This window comes from Pteropus medius, unplaced genomic scaffold (genome assembly GCF_902729225.1).
Source record: "Pteropus medius unplaced genomic scaffold, Ma_sr-lr_union100, whole genome shotgun sequence".
Lineage (NCBI taxonomy): Eukaryota > Metazoa > Chordata > Mammalia > Chiroptera > Pteropodidae > Pteropus > Pteropus medius.
Genome location: NW_024342474.1, coordinates 8,285,485 through 8,304,868, shown reverse-complemented (window position 1 = coordinate 8,304,868; position 19,384 = coordinate 8,285,485). Strand labels below are relative to the sequence as shown.

Below are 19,384 nucleotides of genomic sequence, written 5' to 3'. Positions count from 1 at the left end.
ACTGCAGTTCCTTCAGAGGCCAAAATAAACTCCAGGTCAGAGAGAGTCATAACAGTGCAAGTGGTTGGTCCCCAAGAACTACAAATCAGGAGTTGTAGCCCCAGGGCCCTATATCCCACATCAGACCCTTAGGCAGTGAAGACGTAGGTATTATTTAGCCGCGCCCTCCCAGCCCCCACCTCGAGAAAGATTGATGTCATGACCCCGCAGGGCGTACAGTGGCCAAGTGTCATCTGGAAGACTGTCAGGAGGCCCTACTAGCATCATCCTTTTGAAAACACAGGCAATCTCCCTCATGTCTAGGCTCTACTGTAAAGCTGTCCTCCCTCCCCCCTTATTCATTCTTCCACCGATATTCTATGAGTCTATCTATGACAAGGGGAAGCAACTAATCATAAAACCCGATCATAAAACCCTTCTTACACTTGAAGACAGCAATTAAATATGCACTCAGCCAAGGTCTCCTTGCTTCACTTAAAACAAAAGAGGTTCTCTTCACGCCCCTCCCACCCCAGCAGAAAATGCATTCCTGGAACCAGCGCTGGTCATCCCGAAAGTTGCTATTTCCCTTAGTTGAGGGCGAAGTTAAACGAATCCGTAGCTGCAAAGTCTGGACTTGGGGGAGGGGGCGACAGCCAGGGCGGGGGCGAGAGCGGCGAGGAGGAGGGACTAGAGGGAAGGACACTGCCCCCTACTTCTTTGAGGTCGTTGCCTAAGCCGGCGGAGCCGCCAGTTTGGGTTCGGGGAGAGAGGAGTGGCTGCTGTGGGGAAGCGGCGTGGGCTCCGCACCCGCGGCTGGGTCCCAGGTTCCATACCTGGCGGGCTGGGCGCGCCCCGCAGGCCGGCCGCCCGGGGCGCGGAGGGTGTGAGCGCGCGCGCCCCCTCCGTGCCCGCTCAGCTTCGCGCGCGTCTCGGGGGAGGCTCGGCTCAGAGGCGCCGGGGGAGCCCGCAGCCTCAGTCCTGCCGCCTGCGGAGCTTTGTGCTGCGGCGGCTCCGAGTCCCACCTGCTGGCGGCGGGGAGACAAGGAAGGGGAAGGAGGAGGAGGAGGGGAGAGAGGCGGCGGCGCGAGCCCACTCCTCCCGCGGGCGCCCACCTCTCGGGGGCTCCGCGGTCCCGGCTGTGGGCCTGCACGCGCCCCCCGCCCCCGGCCCGGCCCGGCCTCGCGTCCTCACCGCGGCAGCCGCCGCTGCAGCCCCTCCAGCCCGGCTCGGCCCGCCCGGCCCACCCGGCCCGACCGCCGCCACCCAGAGCCGCCGGCGAGTTTGAGGCGAGCGCGGGGCGCGCGGCGCCGCCTCGATGTGCCCGGGAGCCGCCTCGGCGCCCCAGTCCCGCTGAAGAGCTCCGAGCGCGCGGCGCCCGGCCGGAGAGGTCGAGCGGGAGGCGCGGCGGGCCGCGGAGAGAGCGAGCAAGAAAGATCGAGCCGGAGATCGAGCGCAGGGAGCAGGCACCATGCCGGGCTGGAAGAAGAATATCCCCATCTGCTTGCAGGCGGAAGAGCAGGAGAGAGGTGAGTGAGGCGACGGGGCGGGAGAAGGCGGGGACCGGGGTCCGGGCCGGGGGCCGCCCCCGGTGCCTCCCTCTCCCCAGCTCCCTCCCGACCTGTCCACCGGCCGACGGGGGAGGGGCGCCGCGCCCTCTGGGGCGGCGGGCGAAGCGAGGCGGCGTCATGCAAACTCAGATTTTGGGGGATTTAGGGGATGAAAAGAGAGAGGGTGCTACAGCAGCCAACTTTGTTTGGGCAAAGATTTTTTGGAGAGGACAGAAGGGGAACTCCAGCTTCAAGGCCCGCTCGCACGTGGAGCCCGGAGAGGCTGTTTGTGGGGTGGGTGCTTGGTTGACGGTGGGGGGTGGGGAGTCCTGCGGTGCTTTAAGTGACTTTTCAAACTTTCCTTCTTCCGCGGCTGCCTTCGCTGTGTCCCCGCCGCTGGCCGAGCTTCGATGGTGCTTCCAAGCCCAAAGTTGCTGGAGATTCTGGGAGGAAGAGAAAGAGGTGGAGGAAGAGCGTGGGGCGGGAAGTGGGCGCTGCTGCGGGTCTCCAGAGAAGGTGGCGAGATGGGTGGAAGGCTGTCTGTAGGCTCAGGATCTGGGGCTGGGAGTGATGCCTCGGAGATGAGTGATGCCCCAGCGCAGTCCCCTCTGTCAAGTTAATACCGCAGGACTGCGGGCTTTTCACAGTTGCTGTGTTTTCTTTGTAAAAAGCGGCTCTCCGTGCCAGGTTGATTGTAGACCTTTTGTGTTTCAGTTTGACAAGTGTACTGGGCAGGTTGATTTTAAGTGACTTGCGGAGAGGCAAGTTGAAGGCCTTTTGAACCTTAAAGACTTGGTTCTGTTGAGGTCATTTCATGGCGTTTGGTTTGTGCCGATGTTGGCCTGGGATTTCAGCTGGATATGAGTATGAAGTATTGAGTGCACCAGAATTTCCTATACAGGCCCCACGGGGCTGGAGAGATGTGCGCCCTGGCTCTGCTAAGTATCCAGAGGGACCCTGGCTGGCAAGGTCCACCAGGGTTTATTCCCCTTCACCTCCCACTCCGGCCTTGCCCTGGCTTCGAGGAAAATCCTTTAGACTTGGATGGGTTTCAGGATACTAGGTCCGCAAGGGCTGTGGCAGCAGTCGGTGCTGAGGTTAAATGGTGCTGCGAGGGTGGGTAGACGAAGAAAGCAGGAGGCGGCCAATCTGGTGTGTGGAGAAGGGAGAGTTGTCATGGGAGCTTACTCCAGCAGCTTGATGAGTTGGTATGGAGGGTGGCTTGGTTATTGGCATGCCAAAAGTTTCAGGCTTTTGAAATAATGCTTACTACTGAAGAACTAATGCATGATTTCTAGTTTTTCTCTAGGTGGCACAACCTGTCTGGCTTATATCCTGTTTAATGACTCAGGGAATTCATCCCTTTTTAACCACTTCCTTATTAGATATGTATGTTCATTTTCAGCACACTTTCTGGAGAGCGAGCGACCTTACCCACTCAAAATGCACCTCGGCTTTAGAAGTGCTGTTTTTCCTTTTAGTAAATCATATCTTAAAGATTGCAAATAGTGGTACCAATAATTTATAACCAGGGAAAAGCACTAAATGCAAGCATTCTGTCAAGCCTGGACTGTCCTATCAACTAAATGTCACAGTGCACTTGGTGTTAAGTGTATCTGTTTGCTAAAGAAAACATCGCAGTACTGCCAACAAATCTAATTGGAATGCCGAAATAGGTAGATTTTTGGATTGTGACAAAATGTATGCGTGAAAAATACATGCTACCTTTGAAAGATGATCAGCTAATCTGTTTGGTGGAGATAAGACTGAATTTCCTCCAGAACATAAAAATCTGAGTCAGAAATTAGGTATTCTGATTTCTCCCACAGGAGAAAACAGGGAACCTTTGTTACTTGCTGTCTTTTTTTCACTTTAAAGGTTTCTTACTTTTTACTTATATTATATGATGCTTTTCTAATTGGTGTTATTTTATTTGGTTGTGGCATTTCTTTTTGAGGTCCTGCTTCATTGAGAATAGACACATATGTGTGCTTTGTTTCTTTTAGAGTCTCCTACCTTGTATTTGTGATTCAACTATGTGTATACATATATATACATATACATATTTAAATTAACTGATTTTTAATTCATATGTCAGAAGACACAGCTTGAGCTTGGCTTATCCTTTTGGAAGAATTTTATTGTGAAGTAATTGGCAGTGTTTTCTATTTGAATATGAAATCAGATTGTACTGAGCATTTTTCTTTAGGATTTACAAATTTAAATGATCCACATAGTGTTGAATTCAGTTCATAGTAAATATGAAAAGAAAGGTTGAACTAGTAGGTTGGTTAGGAAAATAATGAACATAGAAGGTACAAATACGTTTTAAATTTTGTCTAGGGCTACTATTGGCCAAAAAGTCAATTTCTAATATCTTATCGTCTAACTCTAAGGATAGTTATACTCATATAACCATTGCTCTTTCCACATTCCTCCACACTCAATTTACATTTAAACATTCTAAAATCTGTTATGGAGACTACTCTAGCATAACATTTTTTCATGTAGATTTCATTGAGCTAAATCTCTTTCTGAAACTTAATGCAAATTAACAAAAGCTGCTAGCTCTTTTAAAGACTACATATTTGAACAAGTATTTCTTAGCATTACTCTTTTTTAAAAAGTGCTAATCTCAACTCAAAGATTTAGGGAACCTGCTTTCTTGGTATTGTCACATACAAAAAGAGGTTTGGCCAACCTATATAACTATATAAATTCATGCCGTACCTACACATCATTCATAACTTAGGTTCATCTTGAAGGCCTCTGTCAAGATGATATTGAGTGAAGTATTGCTACTGCATGCAATGCTGAGCATAGAAACTGTAACATATGGGTTGTTGGAGTAAATGCAGTCACTTCCAAAATGACATGTTAAGATTCACTCATGTACGGTGACATAGTGTTAAAATTCAGGACACATTACTCTGTCTTCCCCCCGACCCCCCGATTTTCTGCCTGAGCTGATAAACTCAATCCATTTAGAAACCACCTAATACACTTTTGGGTAGATGTTTCAGGAAGAGTGAAATGATTCTGAAACTGTTCTGCTTAACATCCTTTCCAATCAAATTGAATTAAGTCATTTATTAGTTGTTTTAATTTTTTTTATTAGCTGATCTATGTAATAGGAATATAGTTGTTAAGGAGAATCTCAGCATGAGGGATAGATGCCTTGGTAATTAACAGGGCCTTTCTTCTGCCTTGTGTACATACATGCATACACATGTTCACCAGGGGAAAATGTATGCATTTTGTAATCCTTTCTAGTCTCATAAATTTTGGTGGTCCACTGATGAACTTGAGAACTTCCCTTTGGACTTCTGTAGGAATTATTATGTCTGAGGTTTTGTGTCTGTCTTGTCAAATGACAGTATTTGGATCTCTGTAGATACAAAGAATTAGCTTTTATAAAATAGCTATGAGAAAGCACAGGGAGCGTAAGTAGTGTGCCTTTATTATAGTTTTGGTCTATTTTATTTTCTACATCACAAAGATATCTGGCAATCCTACCACACACAACCTGCTTAACAAAAGTCCATTGGAAATTTGAGTTTTTACCAGGAGTGCGTGGGGAAAAGAGAAGAGATCAAAACGTATGGAGAGTCTGCTGTGTGTTGGGCACTGTGTTCAATGTTTCACATGCATTATTTGATACGACCTTACCACATGCCTGTTAAGTAAGTATTATTATTATTTTCCTGGTAGCTGAAGAAACTGTTGCTCAGAGAATGAAACAAATCTCCTGAAGTTACAAAGCTGAGTTAGGGCACCAGTTTCTAAAGAGATAATTCAAAAAAGAAGATACATTTCCTGAGATGAGGTTTTGAGCAAGCATTATATTAATATTATAACATCTTATGGGTTTTTTTTGAACAGAATAATGAACTACCACCAAATCTTTCATCAGAAGAGATTTTTTTTTTGTTAAATATATCTGGAAGAGGCTTCCTAAGTATATTGTGGGTTTTTGACTAACTTTGTTTCATAGGTTTATTAACTTTAATCGTAAGGATTGAAACGTCAATATATTTTTAAGTAGAATTATTTGACTAAATTTAAAGAAACTAATTTAAGTGAATGGCACCAGAGATGACATAATTACATAGTTTTCCTTCTTTTCAAAGATATTTGTCATGAAGGCAAAAATTAACAAAAATTTGTTATTCTTCCTTACTGCAATGAACCAGGAAACCTACTGTATTGTTAATAGCCATTGTGCATTTGCTCTTTTGCCAGCATTTTATTTAATTAAAGCCATCCATCTGAACTCTCAGCCTGACTATCTATCAGAAGGCCAGTGGCCAAACAAAGGAACTTCAGATAATGCTTTCTTCTGCGGCAGCCAGATTGGTTTCTTTCATGAAGAAAAAGAAGTATCAACTTTAATTGGTAAAGGATATTGAGAGTTGAATATCATCAGTTTTAAAACTGTTATTAAATGCTGATGGTGGCTGATTGCTGAAAGCATTTAGGATTTGATCAGTTTATTCTCAGTAAAGCGAAATAGTAGTTTAGTAATGCAAAATACAAAAGTAATAGTAATACAGAGTAACACATCTAACAGAGAATGCTGTTCAAATGCAAGAATGAAACCTGGGTTTGAATCTCTTCTTTTCTCTTTATGAAAGTGCATTTCTTAAATTCAGAGGTTTCCTAAATATAAAAATCTACCCATAAGAATTTCCTTATTCAAGAAACTTACATGTTTAGGCATGTCAGTGGCCAAAGGGTGCTGTCAGTTTTACTGGAAAATTAACATTCTTTAAATATATTTGCTGATTAAAATGCACCTGATCAAATTTCTTACCATCTTTCATTTCAACAATGATTAAGCTTTAAGCACCAAGCCAGGTGTTGAATAGAATATGAAAATAGATTCTAGCCTCGCCCAGCAGAGAGGTGGGCCACAAGGTATTTGGAGTCAAACAGCAGTGGCTTTAAGTCCGTGTCAGCACTTCCAGCTCTGTAGTCTTTTTACTACTCAAAGACGCTGTGTTCTCTTTAAGATGAGGTACAAATAACATCTACCTCATGCGAGGATTGAATGAAATTAACTAATCCGGGGGAATTTATGGCAGTACCTTGCATATAGTTCAGGGCTCAGTAATGGCGACTGCTATTATCGTTATGATATCTTGATAGAGATTTGTAAACTTAACACTTTCAGGTGTCCTGACGATGAAACAGTACGTTTTTATTCTTTAAAAACTTCAAAAACTAGTAAAAAAAAAAAAAAAAGTCCTGTATTTTGTGAAAAGCGACACCTAAACACAACTTTACGAGGCCACGGTCTTTGATATATTCTATTTCGATTCTCTTGTGAAGAAGAAACTCCAGTGTAAAGGGAAATGTGCCCAATAGCACATTTCATACATTTAGTAAACATTTATTGGCCACTAACTGGCATCATAGATGCTGGGGATGAAAAAATCATGGCTCCCGTTTTGAAGATTATTATGTATAGTTATAGAGTCATTGATATAACAGATAACTCAGTACAGCCTTTCTCCTCCTGTACAGATTAGTGCTGAGGGAGCAGAGAAGAGGGCTTGATTGTGCTGAGGGCAGGTGGGAGGAAGGAACCTTCTGGGGACAGCTCTTAGAGGCGGTGACACAGAGGAAGTGGTAAAAGACTTGAAGGAAGGGGAGGGGTTTGGATGGTTGAGAGGGGCTATGAGGACAGATATTTCAGGAAAGGGGCATGGTATGTTCCAAAGCATGGTGGAACAAAATATTCCAGGAGCCTCTACTGATTTCTAAAGGGGCTGAAGTATAGAATATGAACCTGCATGTGAACTGCAGACTGTGAATATGCATTTCTCTATCAGGTGGGGAAATTGGTGGGAGAAGATGAGACTAGAAAGAGCCAGCTTTGGAAGGGCTTTGTATGCCAGATTGAAGAATTCAGATGTATCCATCAGGTGGTGAGTTAATGGAAGGACATCCAACAGAGAAGTCAAGGGATCAAATTTGCATTGTAGAAGGGTCATTTTGGCTGCAAGATTGGGAAAAGGAGGGACTGAGGGATGGGGATTAGGTAGGAGGCTACTGCCCCGTTTCAGGCCAGGCAGAGATACTCATGAGGAGGACTTGGCGAGCAGGTGAACATAGGAAATATGAAAGGTCTCCTGTTTAGGTAGTGATTGAGACCTAGTGCCTTCATACAAAGCCTGGTATTATTTCTACCACGCATTGCCTTTCTTTCTCCCTCGTCTCCCCAAATCTTTGTAGGGGGAAAAATCTAAACAGAATCTGATAGAATAATGTAAAAATTGAGGACTACCAAAGTGATTGGGTCATGATGATAGCTTAATGTGCACTAGCTTTTTATATAAATTATATTAAATTAAATTATATAAAATTGTTATACTGTCTAATCCTAAAGGAAAAGTAATTACCGTGTGCATTTGTCTCCTAAAACTAATTTGGAATTTTAAGTGATTTTTTTTTTTAAACATAGAAAAGCGGTAATTATTTTATAGAAATGTCTTTCCTAGTAATAGAATTGGGCTGTTTTGTTAAAAAATTATTTTTTGAAAACAACTAAATGCTCTGTGAATAAAGTTTTAAATACTTCTTATACTGGACTCAAAATTAGAAAACCAGGTATAAGTACTCTCTTAGTCATGTTGCTGATTATTTGGTTTAGGCAGACAGATTGCCCCTCCAAAGCTGTTTTCTCATCTGTAAAGTAAGTATGATTCTTGGCATACTAACCTCCTGGGATTATGTTATAGACCGAAAGCTTTTATTGTTACGAGTTACATTACAAAGAGAAGTTGTTGAAAGACTGAGATTCTTAAAGAACATTTGTCTGTTAGCTGGTCATTTCTGGATGGAGGCATTACTTGTATAACTTCTGTTTTATAAACTGGAAATTTTCATTAAAAAAATCTTAATTATTAGTCTTCCAAAATGAAGTTCGGATATATTATGGGGTTTCCCTTGAAGCTCTATTACCACTTCGTAAGGCCAAAACTCAAAATGTCAGGGTTTGGAGTAAAGAAAGGATTATCGATTGAGAAGATGCCAGCTGAGAAGATTGGGGCTCTAGTAGCCCATCAAATTCATCTTAAAGTACAGAGTTCAGGCTTCTTTTATGCCAAGGAAGGATAAAAAGTTATTGTAAAAACTCAAGCCCCAAACAGAATTTTGTCTAAAGCTGGAACTATTACCTTGCTGGCCTGGGAAACAACACAGGCTCAAACAAGATGTAGTTTGAGTGAAAGCACATTTCACTGTTGTAGCTGCACTATTCCTTGAGGCAGCCTCTTTCCTGGCTGTGCTTGAAAAAGTCTAGTTCAGGTGCTGAGTGGACCTTGACATTGCTCCCTATTGTTCAGTTTTTGCTTCTCTCCAGGCTAGGCTTCTGACTTCACCCAGTATCCAAGACTTCTTTACTTCTCAAATCGAAATCACGTATGGAACCTTTTTAAGGGACATCTGTACTGACAACTATATTTATTTTTATTACACTACTTACATATGTACTAACATAAAACTAGGTGTAAACTCCTGATGCTTATAGCTTTCATCCAACTGTAAAACCAAAACAGATTTTACAAATGAAATACAAACTACCAAAAAAATCAGTTACTTTAAAATTAACATTTACTTCATATGACTTGATATTATTTCCCTGAAACTAAATTCCCTCTTGCAGTATGAATATGGTACTTGCTACTATGGAAAGTAATATTGCCATTTTTTTTTTTCTAGTTGAACTCCTTGGTTTTAACAGCCTGATGTCACTTGGTCTTTTCCTGGGCATGAACACATCATTTACATGTGAAGTCCTCTACTCTCCTTGGTCTGTTTTGCACCTTTGAGATCCTAAATATAAAACCCAGGATTGGCACCACAGTTGATGCCAGTATTAGGCAGCCCATATTTAACATAGCTGGAGTTGCAGAGAAGAATTCAGAAGAATGGTTGTGTGTTTAAAATGTATACCCTATTTTTAACATATACAAATGAAACAATTTATTTTCTATAGCTGCTTTAACCTTAACTTCAAGATCCCATTCCCACTGAATATGGAAAACATCTGATCTTATCAATTAAGTGCAAGGGGTTTGAGGAGCTGTGTGAAAAAAGATGAAGGGATTAAGAAATACAAATTGGTAGATACAAAATAGCCACGGGAATATAAAGTTTAGCAGAGGGAATATAGTTAGTAATATTGTAATAAGTGTGTGTGGCCAGGTGGAAACTAGACTAATCATGGGAATTACTTTGTAAATTATATAAATGTCTAACCACTATGCTGTACACCTGAAATTAATATAAAATAATACTGAATTTCAACTGTAATTGAAAAATAAAAGGAGTATATTAGTTTCTGGTTTAGAAATTCTCTGGTCAGTTCTCTTATTTCTCAAGAATTTCCCCTTCCCTCATTCCCAAGATAGCGTTTGGGTGTAGAGGACAGCTTAATATCCTCGTGGCATTGGGCGAAGGGCATCTTATTCATTGTGTGACCCTCACTGAGTCTCCTGCTCTGGACTTGGCACACATGTGACTGGGCGTGGTACCCAGATTCCAGTGAAACGAGACTGTTTCTGTTCGATCTTTTGAATGTCACCCGAAAGCTGGTTTGGACGTCTGGACCTCGCCATTGTGTCTGGTGGCACCTTCTGCAGATATTGCCACTGCATTGCTCCAGCGCCACGTTGAATGCTGCCTGTGTGAAGAGGGGACCATCATGTTAGGCAGTGAGGGTTCGTGGTCAAAATGATCACTAATGCCCTCAAAGCTACACAGCTGTTAATTTTTTTCTTTGCATTTGTCAAGGAGTTTTGAATTCTTGTAGAATATTAGACACTTACATCTGATCTTTTGTCCCCCACTTCCCCACTTCCTTTTCCCACTCTTTCTCTGCTGTACCAATTATGTAGAGTGGCTTATGTGACTGGAAAACATAAAACTGGAAGAGGCAGGAGTCATGAATGATAAGGCGGAAGAGTCCTCTTCCCATCATTCGATGGGTACCTCGCCCTAAGATCAGAACATCAGGGAAGAAAGAAAGAGAGAACTGTCAAATAGCCCAGAGATGATGTAGCTTGAAGCTGGCAAGTAATTTCAATCAATACCATCTACTGGTCTACTTTGTACACAAACCTTTCTCACTTAATAGTTTATGATAAATCTGCCCTTTATATTTCAACAGCAAATGTGTGAACATGAGAAATGACATATTTCTTCTCATGATTGGTAGTGTAATTGCAATGTGCATTGTGTATTAGCTACTGATGTATTTTAAATGTTTACTTCGTATTTTGAATAAAGACATTCAGAGGTGATCCCTGGAAATACTTAAGACTTCTTGTATCAATTGGTGTTAGAGTTAATAAAAATAGTAAGTGTATATATTTTTACTGGTGAGGTGTTTATTTTATTTTCACAGTTGTTGAATATAGCAGACAGTATGAAAATTTGACACAGTTTGACAGCATAAATTACTAGAGTTTATTTTTTTAGGTACAGTTCATCATTTGAGAAAAAAGTTACCAAATGTAGTTTTCACCTGTTTAGTACATTAAACAACAGCAAAACAGTGGAAAATAACATAGGTGAACATTCAGATAATAATATAGTAGATATTTATTTGTTCATTCTGATATATAATCTATGAATAGTTTTTCTTCTTAGTATCTTCTGATGTCCAGTATTTATATCTTGTTACTGATATTCATAAATTTCATTGAAAAAGACTGAGAGGAATATACTAATATCCTCATGAAGTCAAACTTGCATAGTCACAGGATTTCTACACTGCTCACTTGAGAAGTGTCAGGATTGTTGACTAAAGGAGAGTGGCATTTAAAATTAGATTTTTCAGATGAATTCAAGTGTTCCTTTTTAAATGTATAATTTTCTAGTGTGTGCAGAGTATACTTTCATTAAACGAAAACCTTGAACGAGGCAATATAAATTTAGTTTCTTTGTTACTATTTTACTTTCCCCCTCTATAATTTTAGTTAGGAGAATGGAAATTTGCCAGGCTAGAATCAGACACCTGTAGTGTTGCATCTGCTGAGAAAGCCCATCATCTGGCTTTGCTAGTGAATTTGAATGCTGATATATGTATGAGAGCCCTACCTTGAAAGAGTAGCTCTGGTTTCTTCACCAACAATCATATAAAATGATCAACTACGATCTGTGTGCTGCATTCAATGACTGTATTTCCTCAAAATCCTACCCTCTCAGCCTCTATTGATTATACTGAAAAAGGAGGGAGGGCAGGGTATTTGTCTGCTCAGCTTTCCATAACAAAATACCATGGATTGGGGGGCTTAAACAACAGAAATTTATTTTTCACAGTTTTGGAGGCTAGAAGTCTTTGATCAATGTGTCAGCATGACTATCTTCTGGGGAGAGCTCTCTTTTTGGGTTGCCAGTGGTTGCCTTTTCTCTGTGTGAACTCACATGGCCTTCCTTAAACTGTGCATGACATGTGGGGATGAGAGAGCTCGACTATCTCTTCTTATAAGGATACTAATCCTGTGGGATCAGGGCCCTACTCTTATGACTTCATTTCACCTTAATTACTTACTAAGAGACCTTGTCTCCAAGTACAGCCACACTAGGGGTGGTAAGGGCTTCAGCATATTAATTTGGGGTGGGGGATGCAAGCATTCAGTCTATAATAGACAGCTAGAGAAGAATACTCAATGGTTTATATAATGTTCTTATAAATTTCATCTTTCCGTGTCTGGAAACAGTTCCCTTTGAGCAGAAGATGATGTTCTGGTTTTAAAATATGGCTTTCACATTTTTTTGGCCATTTCCCATTGACTGTCTATGTCCCCTCCATTTGAATCTGCGCATGCTTATGGTTACTTTAACCAGTTAGGTGAGCTGGAAGTGATACTGTGTGACTTCTGTGTCTGGGATACAGGAGTCGATACAGCTTTCCCCGTGTTAGCTGGAACACTTGTGCGTGGAGTCCTGAGCCGCTAAGTGGCTCTACTGCTTCTGACTACCCTGAGGCCACCATGCTGTGAGGAAGCCAATTCACATGGCGAGACCATGTGTAGGTGCTTGGGTGGGCAATCCTGGTATTCAGTCTTCCCAGCCCAGACACTACACATGTGAGTAAACGAGCCTTTAGATGATTTCGGCCCCCAGTTGTTGAGTCATCCTTGCCTTTGAGTTTTCACAGCTGAGGCCCCAGACTTCATGGAATAGATACAAGCCATTCTTGCTGTGTCCTTTCTGAATTCCGGACCCACAGAATCTATGAACATAATTAAATGGTTTGTAAAAGGTAGCTAGGTTTTGGGGTACTTTGTTACACAGGATTCCCTTATCTCTCATTCTTTTGCATTCTCTGGAACTCATTTTTTATCATCAGCAAAATCCTTTATGTCCTCGGCCTCAGCGTCCTCCATTAACTTCCCCTTAACCTTTTTGCTCTAATTGAAATTTGACTTAACCTTAGGGCGTTACTGCTTCTGTGCCCTCTCAGGTGGTGGCAATTTTCATTCACATACCCCTGGAGGATTTATGTGTTTTGTTACTGCTCTATTCCCAGCACACGGAAGACTATTTGGCTCATAGTAGGTGCTCAGTAAATACCTGTTGAATGATCTGAGGCTCCAAGGCAATGTTACTAAGAGAGCAAGAGAAACGATTTTCAGATTATGGAGTAGTTATGTTCACATTTAGGTTTTCCATTGCTTTCAAGGTTCATGTTTGAATTTTGAGCTTCTTGATTCTAGGGGAAGAACCAGGAACAATTTTAGTACCATATCATTTCTGGTTTCCCCTTTGGGGCTGAAGAAGAATTGGGGACCTAAATAGACTGCTCTCACTCCAAGAAAGAAAGATGGCAGATGAGCAGGGAGTTTCTCTTCCATCACTGGCATTTTATGGACTGGTCCTTGCAAAGTGTTCTTTAATGTCTAAAGCTATAAATCGTTTCTGCTAAAATATACCTCTGTTGGTGATATAGTTGATGTTTTAAAGCAGAAGAATGATAGAGGAATGTTTCGTAGTGAAAATCTTTTTCTTGATATTCTGAAACATGAGTGCTGTGAAGGTAGCTGTGTCATCGTCTTCTAATTTGTGTCCATCTTGCCTACCATGGTTCAAGGCACAGAATAGATATTTAATATTAGTTAAATGAGTGAATACATGAGACAAAATAAGCTGACATTATGAAAAATTATGGTAGGAAAAAGATAGGCCTATCATGTCTCTATCTAGAGTCAAAAGCTATGTAAAAGTCAAGGTGGAGTATATTACCACCTAGTACCAGAGCAAATCATTGAATTATATCATGCAGTCGCTTTCAGTGAAAAAATAATTTTGTTATGTGTGGCATTTAAAGAAGTTGTGCTAAAGACAAGGTGTTTTTAAAAAAAATCTGAATAGTTTACATATTTCCTTATCTATACTTTTTAAATTTTGATTCTTGGAAAAGAACTGAAGGCAGTATCTTTCCAACAGCCTTCTTTTGGCCCTACATAAATCTAGTATGTTTTACCAGTGTATAATAACATGCCAGTAAAATGAAGATTAGTATATTTTGCCCTAATTTTTCTAAGCCAATTCATTGTACTCTAATGGAGTGAAATAAAAAATGGTCTTTAATTGGAACATTTATTATGCCATTTGTTTTTTTCTTAATACCAAACACAGGAAGTAGTACTTAATCAATTTCCTTGCTTATTACTGAAACCAAAGGATTGCATAGTTATATGGCAAGCCTATTAGAGAATGTTTATATATTTTTTAGGAAAACAATTGTAATGTTATTACATAACATCATTCTTTGTTCGAAGGCTGCATTGATATGTACATGCACTCTTAACTACATCATTTTTCTTTAGATACGGTTGATTGCATGGTGGATAATCTCAAATTTCAGCATAATCATGAATCATACTTAGATTAAGGCAATTGGTTTAATGCAATAGTTTTTCTCCCCACAGCACCTCTTTAACAATGGATTTTTCCAGGCTTCTATTACATGTAAACTGTCATTTCTTGTGATTCAGTGCTTCTTTATCCTCTCAGGATCCCTATTCTCTTTTTAAATTCCCAAGGTATGTATCTGCTTGGTTTTTTTCCCCTCATCCCCCAACAATGGAATATCAAAATAACAATCGGTTCTACTATTCTACTACGTTTTCTTTTGTAATGCCTGGTCCAAAATCTCAGGTGTTTAATCAATACTTGTTGATTAATTGATCTAAATCTCAACTCCTCCTGCAGACTGTTTAACCTAAGGAAGACTCCTGAATGAATCAGAGGCCCCTCGTGGACTCTTCGTCGTGTCAGATTTGGAATGTATGCAGTGGACGAGGAAAAATATTCAGTGATCGAAAATTTACTTTTAATTATTATGGGATAGCAATTTAGAAAACTTGATTTTACTTCAGACTAATTAGAGATTTGGGCCTTTAGACTCAGAGTTGGAATTAAATACTAACTCCTACACTAAGTGGCTCTGTGGCTTTAGAGAAACTATTTGACTTCTCAATTTCTTTCTTTGTAAATGGACCATAACAACACCTACTCTGCAGGTTTAAGAGTATCTATCAAAGTCTCTGTCAGTGGTAGGCCCTTGTAATGGTAGCTATATATAGAACTCTGAAATCTAGATGAGTATACTAATTACAAGATCATTTCCAAGATAGAGTCCAGGTTTTCATGTTCTTGAGGTGGGGCAGTTATCTGAGGCTTGTTTTAGAAGGTGCATTTTAGGATGTTTGGAGAACCCCGAATCTTCTGAGGAGTAAGGGGGGATTCACGAATTTCTTATGCAACACAGTAACAGTTGATTAAAAATATTTTAAAAATAATTATGAATATAATGTAGAAACTTAGCTAGGCTAATTCTTGTCAGATTTAAAGGCCCCAGACACGTTGTAGAATTATACATATCTAGATTAAAGGATTGATTCTACAACCACACACCTCCGTTTATTTTGTTGATGATATGTGTGGTTCGGCCTGACATCAAGCTCTTGAATCACAGCTTTTCAGTTCCCTTCCTGTCAGTGACTTCATTTAAAGAATAGGTTTGTTCAATGAGAGGCTTTCAATATATGTTAAACAAACACAATAAAATAACCATATCAACCAAACTGTTATCTTTCAGTGTAGAGAACCTACACAGATGTGATGATTTGAGTTTCCTTCCAACACTTCAATTAATGGCTTACAGATAAATATAAAACTAAACAAAGCTAAAACAGCAGAGCGCTCTCTGACTTGAGGTCGTGGCGAACCTAACTCCGGATCTGAGGGGATTCCTTCTGCCAGGCTCCTTCAGCCATTTACAGCCATTTGGAGCTGCCTGGCTTCCCACTCTGCTGATGACTAGATATGCCTATTGGAGCCCACTGTGTTCATTGTCTAGCCCAGTTCAGAGTCTCCCAGGTAAACCCCCTGCCTGGGAGAACTTGATTTGTTATTGAAGTTGGCACTGATGGTCCCTTCCACTTTGTGCTCAGTCCCAGTTGCAGTAGGATTAAGAATTCTGCTGCCAGGCTACCAGTCTAAATGGTTACTGTGCATAACTGAAATAAATCAGGAACATGTGGTAGTTAATTCAAGCTTTCACCCATAACTCCTTCTACCACAGAGGATAGACCTTCAAGTGAAATTTTTAGAAATCCCCCTGTAGAGCGCATTGGCTTTGCCTGTAGTAAATGAACATTGAAAAACTAGCCTGTCTGGGAAACAAATGATTGGCATATGTAGGGATCCAACGCATGCTGTGCTCCAGCCCAGCTTTTGGTGATTAAGGTTGACGTTACTCCTAAGTCCCTCCATTCCATCTTTAGGATCTGCCTGGGTTCCTGCTTCCCATTCCTGGTTCTTGGTTCCAGGACGCTGTTGTTTATTTCTTGTTCACACCACCACAGAGCCCAAGTCTTGCAAACATTCTTGAATGCTTTCTGCCTGGTCTGTGTCTTCTCCATTCATTGGTCTTTTCATTTATTCTAACTGTGTGTTTTGTCTAGTGTCTTCCTGAATTCAAGAATACAGTTTTTACTTTTTACTAGGGCCCCAAATTTCCTTGGTTTCCTCCTTTCTGTCTGGGCATCCCAGACAAACTATGTCCTTAGCTTCTTTTCTGTCTCCTTTGGCAACTGGTATCTGCAGAATTTCTCAGTGTGTATTTATGTGAAGGTTCATTGTGCCTCTGGTGTGTGTGTGGGTAAGTTGAGAAGTGGTAAGGCAGTATGCAGTGGTTGCAAAATTTATGTGATCATTGGACTTGCTGTTGGAGATTCTTAGTGGGTAATATGTAGTTCAGAACACACTTGGAGAAATGCTGCCAAATAGAGTATTTGCAATATCCGGGACTTGAAAAAATGTTGAGAGCAGGTGTTATTCCCTCAACCGCAGAAGAACATCAGTGCTGAAGAAAGTTTGATTTTGAACTTTCTTGATGTTTTTTCTGTACTACTGTAATCTTTCCCTAATTAAAATCTTTCCTCTTAATTCCGATTTTTGATTACTGACTTTGCCCTTCCTGATTGCTCTTTTTTCTCTATTCAGCAAATTCAGCATTTATTGAGAAGCTACTACATGTCATATGCTGTATCAGTTGCCGGAAACACAAATATGAATAAACTAGGCCTGCTCTTGAAAAATGAATTATACTGTAAAACAAACATTTTATAAAGCTGGTTCTATAGCAAGCCAGTTATTTCGCTTTTCCTCATTTCAGGCCTAAGGCTTTTTAAACAAGGCTTTATTTTCTTTCCACTCCAAATAATAAGGGATCCCCTTAGGGTGAAGAAGAAATTTTTTAGCCTGTTACAAAAAATAGAAAATAGAATAAATTGCATGAAAAGCTAATATTTCTATAAATAACAACCTACCTTAAACATTAAAAGGCAAGTAGTAAAGTAGGAAGAACATTGCAACATAAAAGATAAATTTACGATCCATAATAAAATGAGCATATAGTAGCTTTTAATAAGTCATTGTTGAATGAATGAGTGAATTCAAAGGAATAAGGAAAAATAAATTACCCCAGTAGAAGAAGAAAAAAGATATGAAGGATATGAAGGGTTGGTTGGCATAGCTCAAGTCTCATACACACGTGAGCATGTGTGCGCATGCGCACACATAGGCACGCGGAAAAGTACAAACCCAAATATACAAAAAAACCCCTAAAGAAATGCAAATTAAACTTTTTCATCTATCCTTTATCAATTTGATAAATGCATATTAAGCACCTATTATCACCACTGTTAAACTGCCTTATAAGTTATATTATTTCATTTAATTTAATTTAAACAATAATCTATCTGAAATAAGTGTTCTTATATTCATTCTACGAATGAGCAAAAGGTTTAAAGAAGCTAAGTCTTAACAATGTAGTTAGGATTTCGGAGGCAAGATTTGAACTCATAACTGCATGTCTCTAAATTCCACACTCTTATCTACCACGGTATTGTTATTATTAAAAATATGGAGGGTATTTGATATGGCAAGTTGTTTATGAAATAGAACTAAGTAATAAAATATATTGCAAAAACAGTATGCACATATGATCCCACATGTTTTTTTAAAACGGTATAGCATAGAGCAAAGTTTGGAAAGATGTGCACTAAAATATGAACAGTACTTGTGACTTTTCTTTGTTTATAGTTTGTAATTTTTCTACAATATATGTTGTTATAAGCAAAAATATTTAAAAATCTTATATGTGTGTGTATCTGTGTGTAAACATGACAAAAGATTTTAAAGTTTTATATGAAAGAGTTAACAGGATCAGCTTTTTTTTACAAAAGAAGAATAAGAGGAAGCATAACCAGGGAATAGAAAGAAAAGTATTGCTACTGGTGCAGAGAATATAGAGTGAATAAGTAAGTTGATAAATGATATGACCAGATAATTCAGGGAACAGGAAATACAAATGTCTAATACATGTTTGGGTAAATAGTCACTATTAGTAATTAAAGACTTACTGGTAAAACCATCATGAGATAACTATTTTTCACCTGTGAAATCAGAAAAGTTTTTTTCAAAAAGACTACTGAAACAGGTACAACAAAGGTACAATTTTGGAGAAAGCGATTTGATGATAGGTATCAGAAGTTTAAAATCATTTATACAAAACTTGATCTACTAATTCAGCTTCTGGAATTTAATCCCAAATAAATAATTCTAAATACTGAAAATCTTTATGCACAAAGATATATGACATTACCAATAATAGGGAAAAATTGAAAACAACCTAAATGTGCAGCACTGCTGTCATGGGGTAATAATTGATAGGATGAATAATTTATTCATTAATTTTTTCAACAGATATCCATTGATTGCCTATATTGTGCCAGGCATTGTTTCAGTGCAGAGGACACAGTAATGAACAAAATCTTTTCCTCAAATGATTTTTTAAAAGAAGATTTGCATAACATGAGAAATGTTGACTTTTAAAATGTTAGGTATAAAAAGTAGGTTATTAAATTATATATGTATTGACCTCAACTATGTGAAAAATAAACAGGAAAAAGCCTGAACGGAAGTACATGAAATTACTAACAATTATCTTGCAATTGGATTGTGGATAAATTTTTTTCTTTATATTTCTTTTCTCTGCCCCAGATTTTCTACAATAAAAATGTATTTCTTTTTCAAGTTAGAAAAATAAACATAAAACTTAGTTGCCATTATTTATTATATGTTTGCTATATTTTCTTTAAATAGGGAAAAAGTAACTTATCTTCAAACAGTGATGGGAATTTAATAGATCTAATTAAAATCACCAGAATTTGTGATTTTATTGGGCTCCTAAAATATCTTTGGTTTTACTGATATATTTAAAAACCTTTAAGATACTACTTTCATTAAAACACTTCTGTAGTAAATGGTAA

General features: G+C 39.6%; 1 protein-coding gene and 1 long non-coding RNA gene across 8 annotated transcripts in view; both read left to right on the top strand.

Annotated features, from left to right (window-relative positions):
* Nucleotides 1-1,210: 1,210 nt before the first annotated feature.
* GRIP1 (glutamate receptor interacting protein 1) overlaps nucleotides 1,211-19,384 on the top strand; it is a 587,313-nt gene continuing 569,139 nt past the window's right edge. For 6 of the 7 annotated variants that reach the window (XM_039865938.1, XM_039865939.1, XM_039865944.1 and 3 more), the window contains exon 1: nucleotides 1,318-1,508. In XM_039865938.1, coding sequence (XP_039721872.1) covers nucleotides 1,451-1,508 — 58 coding nt within the window. In that variant the 5' untranslated portion in view covers nucleotides 1,318-1,450. Of the gene's footprint in view, nucleotides 1,509-19,384 lie in introns of all 7 variants that reach the window. The other variant, XM_039865941.1, reaches the window with a different exon arrangement.
* LOC120605035 (uncharacterized) lies at nucleotides 1,713-10,847 on the top strand. Its single transcript, XR_005653493.1, has 2 exons — nucleotides 1,713-1,823; nucleotides 5,029-10,847. It is a non-coding gene; the product is annotated as an uncharacterized LOC120605035 (long non-coding RNA).